The 13,224-nt window shown below is 37.2% G+C and overlaps 1 protein-coding gene across 1 annotated transcript; it reads right to left on the bottom strand.

Moving 5' to 3' along the window:
• Positions 1–8,592: 8,592 nt before the first annotated feature.
• Positions 8,593–11,288, bottom strand: GJA8 (gap junction protein alpha 8). The gene has a single exon (XM_073618067.1). The coding sequence runs from the start codon at positions 11,281–11,283 to the stop codon at positions 9,448–9,450; it is 1,836 nt and encodes a 611-aa protein (XP_073474168.1). The 5' UTR covers positions 11,284–11,288; the 3' UTR covers positions 8,593–9,447.
• Positions 11,289–13,224: the final 1,936 nt, after the last annotated feature.

Here is a 13,224-nt window from a genome sequence, read left to right as displayed (position 1 = left end):
CCGCAGTGCATTATGGGGCATCCCGCGGGCGCTCTAATTTCCCGCGAACGCCCCATAATGTTCGTTCTTCGGCGAACAGGCGAACACTCGGTGTTCGAGTCGAACTCATATTCGACCCGAACATCAAGCTCTTCCCACCCCAGGAGACAGTTAAGAACTGAAGTTGCCCACCCCTGGTCTATTGATTCTTATGGGCAAGTTATACTCTGGCAGTGTGCTCTGGTAGATGTACAGTCCGGTTGGCAGGAATTTGATAAACGGTTGTGCAGACCCGATGACCTGCACATTCCAGATATTGCTGTATAAGGAACAGGTAGTAAAAAAATTGGGAAGGAGGACAGGGAGTTAGAAGGCCATACAGAATATGTGCATCTCTGTCAAAGGTGCAGCAACACTTTAACCACTTTTCTTAGGCAGACGTCATATGACGTCCTGGACTTTAAGTGGTGTTATCTGAATGATGACTGCAGGCATCATCCAGATATCTTTTTTTTTTTTCGTTTGTTCTGTTTTGTTTAGCCACTTGATTGCTTTTACAGGGCGGCAGGAGGCCACCCTCCGGTGCTTCTCCCGGCTCGCCCACAGAATTGATCCACCACTGGCTGCGGTTTACCATAGAGAATCCCTAAGACCCTCGGAGGCTGAAAGCGACGTCATGAAAAAACACTGCTGTTTTTTTTGCTGGAAAGCCTGAGATCGATTTATTTTTCTTTGATCTCAGACTTTCCAGCATAGAGGAGAGATCTGGGGACTCATAGACACCAGATCTCTCCATAAAGAGGACCTGTCATGTCCTATTCCTGTTACAAGGGATGTTTACATATAAAATTGTAAAGCACCTCATCCCCTCGTGCTCACACGCAGAAGCGAACGCATACATAGGTCGCGCCTCCATATGTAAACGGTGTTCAAACCACACATGTAAAAAAATTTACAGCGTAGCCTATGGAGATTTTTAAGTGCCGAAGTTTGGCGCCATTCCGCGCAATTTTAAAGCGTGACATGTTAGGTATCTATTTACTCGGCAAAACATCATCTTTCACATTATATAAAAAAATTGGGGTAAATACTGTGTTTTGTTTTTTTTTAAATTTATGAAAGTGTTTTTTTCCCCCAAAAAAATTGCGTTTGAAAAATTGCTGCGTGCCTTCACACCGCACAACCCTCATTTTATTCCTTAGGGTGTCTGCTAAATAATATATATAATGTTTGGGGGTTCTGAGTATTTTTCTAGTAAAAAAATTTGGATTTTTTCATGTAAGAGAGGAATGCAAGAATTGGTTTGGGCTGGAAGAGGTTAAAGCCTAACTTCAACTTTTATTAATATATATACGGTAGATATTATTTTTTTTACAGTGGGGAAAAGTTAATATTTTTGTTGGGTTTCTGTCACTGTTTGTGACTCCAAATGGGGGGATTTTCCTCACTTCCTGTTCCTGTAACTCCAATATAAGCAATAAAAAAAAACCCTTCTCTTAATACAAATGTGTTGTTTTCTTTTTCCCTTGACACCCAACTGCTTCTAACTCTTCCCCACAGAATAAAAAGTTCTGGCTTGAGTTAGGCTTTAACCTTCTTACTCCTGGAGCCTTTGTCCTCTTTGAACGGCGGTGGCAGATTGCTGTTCTGTTAGTAGGGGAGACAGAGATCCTGTGTTTCTGCTAAGCAGGAACACGCATCTCTGTTTAACCACAGTTAACGCACATCCCCCACACAGTTAGGGACACATTTAACCCTTTGATCGCCCCTGATGTTAACCCCTTCCCTGCCAGTGTCATTAGTACAGTGACAGTGCATTTTTTTTTTTAGCACTGATCACTGTATTAGTGTCACTGGTCCCCAAAAGTGTCACTTAGTGTCCAATTTGTCTGCCACAATGTTGCAGTCCCGCTATAAGATGCTGATTGCCGCCATTACTAGTAAAAGAAAAAAAAAAAGAAAAGAAAATGCCATAAATCTATCCCCTGCTTTGTAGACTCTATAACTTTTGCGCAAAACCAATCAATATACGCTTATTGGGATTTTTTTTTACCAAAAACATATAGCAAAATACATATTGGCTTAAATTGATGAAGAAATTCGATTTTTTTTACATTTTGTTATTGGATATGTTTTAAAGCAGAAAGTAAAAAATATATATTTTTTTTTCCAAAATTGTACTTTTTTGTTTATAGCGCAAAAAATAAAAACCGCAGAGGGGATCAAATTACCACCAAAAGAAAGCTCTATTTGTGGGAAAAAAAGGACATCCATTTTATTTGTGTAAAGCGCCGCACGACGGCGCAATTGTCAGTTAAAGTAATGCAGTCCTGTATCGCAAAAAATAGCCTGGCCATGAAGGGAGTAAAAGCTTCCGGAGCTGAAGTGGTTAATGCAGACCGTTCATTTTGAATGTTTTGAAAATACACCCCAGCACCACCAAAAATGGACCTGACTCTTTTGCCCAATGGAGAGCATGGTAGTGCATTACCATGCTTTGCACTGCAACACAGGTTTGTTGCCTATATTAATTGGAGTGCCACTAGGACCCCAACTCAAATGTGTGAACCCAACCTTAACAAGCCTTCAATTACCTGGTTGGTTAGGATGGAAAAAAAAATGCCCATCCATTGAGTATAACCGTAAGAAAAAATTAAAAATGTAAAAAAAAATCAAAAAAATCTTGCATCCTAAGACCCCTCAATCCCTTGTTGATAAAGGGTTAGGAAAACATTCACACAGCAACTAGCATTTTCAGAAATAGCAATGAACACCTCCATATGCTCTCAGTCTAGCTTTTCTCTAAGGAAGATCATCTGTGCACTAAAATAAGGTCCACATATCTGACCGTTTCCACCCTCTGTTCACAAAACACTTTATAATGGAAATTAAAAAAAAAAAAACACATTAAAGGAAAATTCATTAAAAATATTTGCCTTTCTCCCAGGTTCCGTCTGCTTCCTGAAGCTGATGTCACTGGGCTTCACAGAGGGATCTTGGAAAAGCTCAGGGTCCCAATTCTTACGTGAGGACCCTACTGTGCTTCACAAGAGTGTGTTCCGGAAGTATCTGGGGTTCTCAACTTTTCCAGGATTCTGCAAGAAGACCCATTGATGTCACCTTGCCTAGATGAGCCCACCGGAAGCCTGAGAGTAAAGTAAGTATTTTTTTTTTCTTTTTATTACCCAAAGTTTTTTTTCCCCCATAATGTTGCATTTTGGCAGCAGTGGGTGGAAGACCATATAAAAGGACCTTGCATTTTATTTTAAGGTCTGCTTTATCTATCTGTACATTCTATCTATCTCTCACTGTTCTCTCCCTCTATCCTATCTATCTCATCTTAAACTGACAATCTAAGGTATGCAATCTATTATATTTCAGTCAATCTTAACTAGATTTCTCTATCCTTTCTTTGATTTCTGCCCTTGAACAGTATAAATAATTAAATTATGGCAGAGTTGTGTGACAAGATTTCCTTACCTGGAAGTGTTGTTATTATCTGTAACACTGCAAGAGTATTGAGCAAATGTAAAATTGCCTTGTACAGTGCCATCTTTGATATTGATTGGATCTTGGTCAAACCCTCCCTTTGGGCCCCCCCCAGCTTCCAAGCCCCCCCCGCTCTGAGACATACAATAAATAGCAGCTAGGCTCAAAATCAGGTCAGGCAGCGATTGTGATTGGTTGCCAGAGGTTACAGCATATAATTACTGCTTATTGACTGGATGCTAGAGGTTACAGCACACATTATGACTCATCGATTAGTTGCCACAGGTTACAGCACATAATTTCTGCTAACCAATTGGTTGCTAGAGGTTACTGCACATCCTTACCGCTCACTGATTGGTTGCTAGAGGTTACTTGCTTACTGCTCACTCATTGGTTGCTAGAGGTTAAATGCTATCTATCTATCCATCTATCTATCTACCTATCTATCTATCTATCTATCTATCTATCTATCTATCTATCTATCTATCTATCTATCTATATATATATATATATACTGTATATATATATACACTTTTTTTAATCTATCTACATATAACACTTTAAAAAAACTATATATATATATATATATATATATATATATATATATATATATATATATAGCATTCCTTTTCTTAATTTTTTTTTATGGGTTTAATACATATGTCCTTTATGCCTTTTTTATCGGGAGGGGGCATCCTCTGAAAAACTATGTGTTAAATGCACATAAAACACATGCATTGTGCTTTTTACATTCACTTCTGTGCATAACTCGGGAAGATGTGCTTACTAGAACTTAAAGGCTTTTTTCTTATTAAACAGCAACATTGAATCTAATGGCCCGTGCCCTATAGATGCAGTTTTAGTTTTTAGGCTGGTTTAGGTGAGAAAAATAAAAAAATGTAATAACCATGAGCTTAGAGCTCATGCGCTAGCTACCTTCTTGCAAAGGCATACATAGGAAAATCTGTATAAAATAAGCATAAGCAACAACCTGAAGCATGTACAGTTAGTAATTTAGCATTTGTATAATAGCTTTTCTGTGGATGAACCAAACAGCAACATGGGGAAGTCTTTAAATAAACTTTCTATTTCAATGTTTTTTCATTATTTCAATAGCGATGCATCTTTCAACCCACCAGTTATATATTGTTTACCTGCCCAGCATAGATAGGGCTTACTTTAGTTTCTTGTCAAATTAACAGCTCATATTTTTAAATATATTTTCTTGTTGCCGTTTTGTGATATTAGCAAAAAACAACTGCAATAAAATACATAAATCCTTTTCACCTATTTAATTATGAAAAAAGAAAGCTATCCAAATGTTTTAAAATATATATTTTTTTTATTTTAAGTATAAAAGTAAGGTATTCATTTTTAAATTAAACAAAAGTGTCCTATTTATTTTGACTTTGATTATAGTGATAATTATTGTTGAAATGATGATATCTTATTTAATTCCATATAATATTATATTAATATAAGCTTAATAAAATATATACACTTCTGGATCACTTATTCAAATATAGAATAATAATGCTTATGCCTCGTACACACAGTCGGATTTACCGCAAACAGCCTGTCATCGAACATTTCCCGTCGGAAAGTCCGATTCTGTGTAGAGGCCTTAAAGTGTAAGTAAACCCCCCTATCGTTTTCAGCCAAGGAAGCTGCCATCTTTGCCTCTGTTTAATCTTCAACTGCCATGATGCTGCACATGTGATCAGTTATGACACCAGCCATTGGATGGTCTGACAGTTTAGTTGAGAGCACAACCAATGGGAGTGTTACATTTCCGGCATGTGCCAGAAATGAAACTGATAAATGGATGGGTTTACTTCCGCTTTAAGGCTCCATGCACACTAGCGTTTTTTTTTTTTTAAGTAGTAGCATTTTAGCAGCATTTTAGGAGCATTTAAAGGCATTAGCGTTATTGCGGTAAAAGGAAAAAAAAGCTCAAAAAACGCTATTAGTAGTGTTTAGGAGTGTTTAGCAGCGTTTAGGAGCATTTCTGCTGAAAAAACGCTCCAAGAAACTCTACAAAAACAATTTTTTTCTGCTCCTAGATGCTAAAGCTCAGAAAAAAGCTAATAGCCTAAACTAATGTGCATGGACACATAGGATAACACTTCTATATAATAATGTGTCTTTATGCCTTTTTTGATAGGTCTAAAGCCGCGTACACACAAGCAGGATGTCCAACAGAAAAAGTCAGACAGAAGCTTTTCATCGTCTATTCCGATTGTGTGTATGCCTCATTGGAGTTTTCTTTCGAAAATTCTGACAGACCTGAAAATGGAACATGTTCTAAATATTTCCGACGGAACCAATTCCTATCGGGAAAACCGTTCGTCTGTATGCTGTTCCAACAAACGACGCATGCTCTGAAGCAAGTACGAGACGGAAGCTATTGGCGCTTGGCTATTGCACTTCCTTTTTCTAGTCCAGTCGTAAGTGTTGTACGTCACTGCGTTCTGGACGGTCCAACTTCAGTGTGACCGTGTGTAGGCAAGACCGCTTGAGCGGAATTCCGTCGGAGTTCCGTCGCAGAAACCTTCAGAGTTTATTCCGACGGCAAAACCGGTCGTGTGTACGCGGCATTAGGCCCCTTTATTATTATTATACAGGATTTATATAGCGCCAACAGTTTACGTAGCGCTTTACAACTCCATGCACACTAGCGTTTTTTTAAGCTCCTAGAAACTGTTATTAGCATTTTTCTTCTGCTCCTAAAAGCTATATTGTTAACAAGGCTCATAAACAATACTCTAAAACTTTTTGTACTAAAAACGTCTATTCTGTATAAAAAGTAGTTTTAAAAAAAGTAATATAAACATTGTAATAAATACACATTTTTTTTTTTTGGAAATTTTAGCAAAATCTAGTGCTTTTAACTTTACTAAATAAAAATTAAAATATGTAAAACATCTTTTTGCCTTAAACTTTTATTAAAATAATAATAAAAATAATAATAATAATAATAATAATAATGAAATAAATAAAAATAAGAAGTTTTAAAAGATATTTTTCCTCAAAAAAAAGGTTTTTATTGAGCAGAAGAAATAAGACATGCAAAGTCCAGAGCAAATTAAATATATAAGGACTGCAAATAGTAACATACATGGATTTATGTCAATGTTCACCACACTACATGCATTGATCTTCATCTTACCTATATATTCAAACAATTTCTTAATAAACACAATAAAATATTGCTGCAAAACCACTACTATGTGAACTCCAAATACATAGTTTGGTAACCTTTCAACTGTTAAAGTATACCAAAATAAGATGCACCGGGGCTAAACCCAGAACATCTAGCCAGGAGGACCATGATTTGTCAACTTTGTGTTGATAAATGAGCTTCTCAAGTCGCATGGTATCACCCATTTGAGTACTCTATTCTTGCACTGTGGGAGGGTCTGCCGACTTCCAGTGCCTCGGAATTAATTTTTCGGGCCTGAAAGAGAGCCCTGGCAATAGCCTGTCTAGGAGTTTCCTCCACTGGGAGGTCATCTAGGATGCCTAATAGGCAATGTTTATGGTCCTCTGAAATCTGAACCTGGAAGACCGGATTAAGAGTATTTATAACCTTCTTTCAATAAATATGTAGCTTTGGACACCTCTATAGGAGATCAAATCCCCATGATCCCCACAACATCTAGTGCTGGTGGGATCCGATCACACCCTCTAAAAAAGATAGGGATGCACTCTACCCAGCTTAGATTTGATAAATTTAACATAAATTTAATAAATACAAACAAATAAATTGTTGCAAAATCAATTTACAAAATTGAATAGTGAAAAAGTAGTAATTATATATTAATTGGAAAGGGCATGCATGTGACTATTTTAATCAAAAATATAAAAAGTCTAAAAGTAAATAAAATGTTCAATGTACTCACCTAAGGAAAAAGCTCACAGCCGTTCACATGAAAGGATGAGATATTTCATCAGTAGAAGAATTGAGACAATGGAAAACAAAGAATTTATCAATGATTAGACAGTGGTTATAAATTGTTACATGTAACATAATCTCTATTGTAGAGTGAAAGTACCAAGAATTTTCATCCCAAACTACAGCTGATTATATGGCCAACACTAGGCTTTTCGAATATTTATATTAGCAGGGCCCTACCAGCCGGTAGGTTACCACCCTGTCATCCATCCTCGTCATTTACCCAAATTTGTGCTGCAGTTTTTTCAGCCTATGCCATGCATTATTCAATGTATTACCCCCCCCCCCAGCTGTTAAATTCAGGCAAGCATAGACTGGGAACTGAACTTGGTGACATAACAAGACCTCTAATATAGAGCTAGAGTCTCATTTTCAACTTATTGTAAGAAAATAAAGTCATATGCAGCAATTTCAGGATGGCATTTTGGGATCATTCTAATTATTCTTTCCCATATTACATTGAGGCTCATTTAGCATTATAGATTTTTTTTTTTACCCTGTGGTCTACAGAAGAAAGTACAGACAAAGCAAAGTTTAAAAGAAGGGATACAACTTGTTAGATTCTAATGGTATGCTTGGACATTTTTTTTCTTAAAGGTGGATGTTTATTTTATTATTGAAAAGCAAGATAAAACATTTGAAATATTTGCTCTAAATGTCCCGGTTTTCCACATTTGCATATTAAACAGCTTTATTTCTCTCAATCTCTTTCTTTCACTTAAATAACCTACTTCACCAATTTTTCCTGAAATACATATTTTTTTGTTAGACTTAATTTTTGTGTAACAATAAGTCTGTCTAGAAAAATATGTGCCACAATTTAAGATATATATATATATATATATATATATATATATATATATATATATATATATATATATAATTTATTTTATTTTTTTTGTGTGTTTTTGCCTTTTCATGTTTCATTCACCAGGTAGGGAAAAAATGTTCCTGGGGCAAAATGTTATCAAAAAGATTTATATATAATTAAATACAATGGAGAATGAAAACAGATGAAAGATAAGTAAACAGAAATAGGTTCAGAGTTAAGCTGTATCCATGTCTTGTAATTTACTGACTGCTGTGCAGAAAAAAGTAGAACTCTTAATTTTTTTAAAATTTTTTTTTAGAGATTTCTTTCAAGATGGAAAATATTGAATGCATCTGCCTCTACCTTTTCTATTTGTTTTCTTCCTTTTGTGCTGCATAACATTGACATTGAACACAACTGGAAATTACATCAGGAATCCGGTGGAAAGTTACAGCCACTGAGAAGAAAAAAATGTTGTTGTGACTATAAAATTATGAAAAAAAAAACCACACAGTGAACCATCTAATAACAGACGATCTTTGGGGCGAGGGTGAAAAATTAGCATTCTAAAATAGGGAGGAATGGGAATGCATATTTTGGGAAATATGAAAACTCTTAATGGGCAGTTTTGTGGTTTAGGAAATATATTTCATGTTTTTCCTTTACTTAAGTTTAGGTTACATTTCTATGGTTTGTTTTTATATCAATTTTGTTACCTTTTCTTACTGTGCTTTAACCCAGGTTCCTGTTTTAATTGCTGAGGTAAATGTCATGTTTCTGCTCTGGCTCAGTAGATCTTCAGCCTAGTATAAACCTGGCTGGTAATATTCGACTATTTAAAATTTTCTTAAATTATACTTTTTATATTGTCACTGCCAAAAGAGCAATGCAAATATCCTGACAATATAGTACTAGAATAAAATATAACAAAAATTGGAAAAATTGGAAAAAATAAAAAAATAACGATAGCATGATTGTCTAATTCTACAAAAAGCATCAGTTAAAACTAATGCTATTTGTTTTCCTTTTTCTGATATATAGACGTGTCTTTACAAGGCTTTACAAAACACCTCAAATATGGTCACCTGGGAAGCACTTTTCTCAAAAACCTTCTGCATGTTCCTCTAAAACATCCTTTGGTAACTGAATATCCAAATCACTTAGACTTCTCTACTGAGACCCTTCTTATGCTCCTTTTATTATCACTTTCTCTTCATACCATCAAATCATCTGATCGGGCCCTGCTGCTTGCTTTACTTAATCTACTGAGGGAACGGGAATCTGGAAATAATTCAAAACTTAGTAGAGGCAACTCAAGGCCTGTAGGTTCTGGTTCAAAAACTTCTGATTCTGGAGGCACAGGTTGAGAAAACCCATGATCTGATGGGGCGGGAACAGTACCAATGTGGTCTGAGAGAGCCCTTGAGGGGGTACGCTCATTTTCTAAAGGTGACCTATCAATCTCTTGGGGGCTTTCTACAGGAGCATCATCTAACTGGACATTAGAAGCTGCTCGAGAAGGCATTTGCTCAGGAGGTGCATGTTCAGATAGAGCATGCTCTGATGGTGCTCGTGAGGGAGCTCGGTCTGAGAGAGCATGCTCAGAAATAGCTTGTGATGGAGCTCGGTCTGAAAGAGCATGCTCAGAAACAGCTCGAGATGGAGCTTTTTCAGAAGGGGCATGTTCAGAATTGGTCCGAGAAGGAGCTCGCTCTAAGGGTGCAAGCTCAGATGCTACCCGAGAGGGAGCTCTTTCAGAAGGGGCATGCTCAGAACCAGCACGGGAGATGGCTCTCTCTGAGGGTGCTCTTTCAGAGAGTGCATTGTTAGAAGGTACTTTGGCAAAGGATGCATGTTCAGAAGGAGCATGCTCTGAAGCTGCGCGGTCAGAAACTGCGCGTGATGGTGCTCTTTCAGAAAGTGCACGCTCAGAGGGAACACGTTCAGAGAGGGCACGCACCGAAGGAGCCCTCACTGATGGAGCTCGCTCAGATGGAGTTTTTTCTAAGGTCTCGGCCACTTGCACTTTCACCACCTCTTGCTCTTCAGCTTGGCGGTAGGAGGGAAGAGTTTCATCATAAGCCTTTGAGATGTCTTCCAAGAGTCCTGTGCTGCTTTTTTCATAGCTGTTAAATTGAGTAGGAAGTGGGCTAGCTTCTAATCCTACTTCAGTCATTGGGTAGAAATGGGAGACAACCTTTTCTTCCTCCAGCAATTTATAGCCCTTAGACTTTGGAATGGAAGAGATGGCTATAGAGTGCAGGGGCTTCTGAGAAACTTCTCCCAGCAGCTGTTGGTGTTGATGATCCGCTGACCTTCGGAATGCAAAACGGATCTTTTTCCAGCCCAAGTGGCTGATCTCTACCACATTTAGAAAAAGTGACACTGCTGCTACAGCCAACATGAACAATATGAACACAGTCTTTTCTGTAGGCCTGGAGACGAAGCAATCTACCGTGTTCGGGCAAGGCCAACGGCTGCAACGGTACAGTGGGAGGATCCGGAAACCATACAGGAAATATTGGCCCACCACAAAGCCCACCTCAAAAATTGTCTTGAAGATAATATGGCAGATATAGGTTCTTAGAAGGGTTCCTTCTAGCCGAAACTTCTTAGTAACCTTAGCACTTGTTTCTTTGGTGGTTCGGATGCTCCCTTGATCAGGAGCCAGCGGCAGCCTCTCTTCATTCATTTCCTGCTGCCTACTCATTTCTGCCTCTTCTCGCTCCTTTCTTTTCTCCTCCATCCGCACATGGTGTACAGCATGCCCCACATACACCAGCGATGGTGTGGAGACAAAGATGATCTGCAGGACCCACAATCTGATGTGGGACAGAGGAAAGGCCTCATCGTAGCAGACATTCTCGCAACCAGGCTGCTGGGTGTTGCATACAAAATCAGACTGTTCATCCCCCCATACAAACTCGGCAGCTGTTCCCAAAATGAGGATCCGGAAAATAAATAGGACAGTGAGCCAAACTCTACCGATTACAGTGGAGTGCTCATTCACCTCCTCCAATATATTTCCCAAAAAGCTCCAGTCTCCCATTGTCTACAAGCTGCAAATAAATACACAGAAAATAAAAAAAATAGTTAGTTCTTTCTTTAAGGACCACAATATACTATCTAAAATTGTAACTAAACATAAGTATTGTAATTATAATCTTGTTTTTTCTACTGAATATGCATATATTAGAATATGTTGAAAAAAAATAATATTTTGTAGCTCATTCTCTATTATATTTACAAAGACCTGATCAACGACTCTTTCAAAACCATGGCAGAAATGTTTTTTTTTTAAGAGTTAATCATGCTATTTTGCAAGTAATAACCCACTTTCTCATCTTTTGAACAATAAATAATTTTTACAAGTCAACAAGACAGTAAACAACAGAAGATGAAAATAAAAAACCAAATACCAACATGAATTATCATTAAACAATCATTTTATACCTTCTGTAGAGAACGCTAGATCTGTGTTTATATGATCAGCATTGATTTCGATACTAAAATAAATAGCTGTTTAACATCAACAATACGTCGCTAAACAAAAATGCTTATTTCTTTTTTCTTCAAAACACAATAATACAAATTAAAAAAAAAAAAAAAAAAATTTTAGACGCGTCTTTAAAATATATAATACAAAACTAATCTGTGCACACAAAAATATAACTATAGCTGTATAAAAAAAAAAATAAGATTAATATTTATTTTTATAACTTATATACATTTCTTAAACACTAAATTCTTTCAAATTATTTTTTAATTAAAAGAAAACAGTCAATTTATTGCCTAAATACATAAATGTAAGTATCTAACACCCCCCCCCCCCAATAAATCTGATAAAATTATCTGCGTGACGCATAATCTAAACCTTTTCCATTAAATGCTGCAAAACAAAATTTGGTAATATTAATAGAAAACAACTCAGCAAACTAAAAAGCCTAAAAGTTAGTAGATATAGGAAGAGGGAGAGAAGAAAAAAGGTAGGGAAATGGTATATAGTGGGCAACTTGCCACAGTGACAGCTCCACGGGAAGAATACGTCCCCTCTCTTGGCACTCTGCTGTCAAAAGTGAACTTTTGTTTCTGTCCTTTCCTACCTAAAGTCCCAAACTTATCGCACGACTGAGCAGATGTGACTCAATTGGCCCTGATGGGAGGGTTTTAGTGTTCGCCAATATTTAAGCTCCCAGCTAGACAGCCTTTATGTCTGAATGACAATTGGTTACATTAGGAACAATAGGCAAGACCGGGGTACAGACAGCACTGGGATGTAGAAATATATGGATTATAAAGTGGGCAGAAAATGTGTGCCTATGTATATATTTTACAGTGGTATGGCTTGATCATATACAGGGTGTTCGAAAAATTTCTTTACAACTTCAGTTCTATATAAAATAATTTCTAACACCCCTTGGATCATTACACAAAGTTATTTAGTCAACACAACTCATAAAGTTCTAATTACAAAGTTTTGACAAGTCCCCTCATTTTTTTTTCATAATACCAACACTCCTGGTTATTATTTAGTTTTTTCTTTGCACATGATTTTGTATTTTACTGAACTCTTACTAAGCTAGTTCAAGATTCCCTTGCCAAAATTGGACTCCATACCGACTTGCAAAATTTTCCTCCTCCAACTCTTCTCTTTGCTGGCGTGGTTGTGGCCACATGGGAAATAAATTCCATCATTTTTTCATCCTGCAAAACCCTTACAAGCTTCTGGTGTAAGATCTTCCAGCTCATACACTATATTACCAAAAGTATTAGGGCAACTGAACTTTAATGGCATCCCAGTCTTAGTCCGTAGGGTTCAATATTGAGTTGGCCCACCCTTTGCAGCTATAACAGCTTCAACTCTTCTGGGGAGGCTGTCCACAAGTTTTAGGAGTGTGTCTATGGGAATGTTTGACCATTCTTCCAGAAGCACATTTGTGAGGTCAGGTACTGATGTTGGACGAAAAGGCCTGGCTCGCAGTCTCTGCTA

The sequence above is a fragment of the Aquarana catesbeiana genome, linkage group LG02 (assembly GCF_042186555.1).
Source record: "Aquarana catesbeiana isolate 2022-GZ linkage group LG02, ASM4218655v1, whole genome shotgun sequence".
NCBI classification, from domain to species: domain Eukaryota; kingdom Metazoa; phylum Chordata; class Amphibia; order Anura; family Ranidae; genus Aquarana; species Aquarana catesbeiana.
This window is presented reverse-complemented; position numbering and strand designations above follow the sequence as displayed.

Bases quoted from the DNA above. Each gene is read 5' to 3' on its own strand.
- GJA8 (XM_073618067.1), bottom strand. From the start codon at position 11,283: ATGGGAGACTGGAGCTTTTTGGGAAATATATTGGAGGAGGTGAATGAG.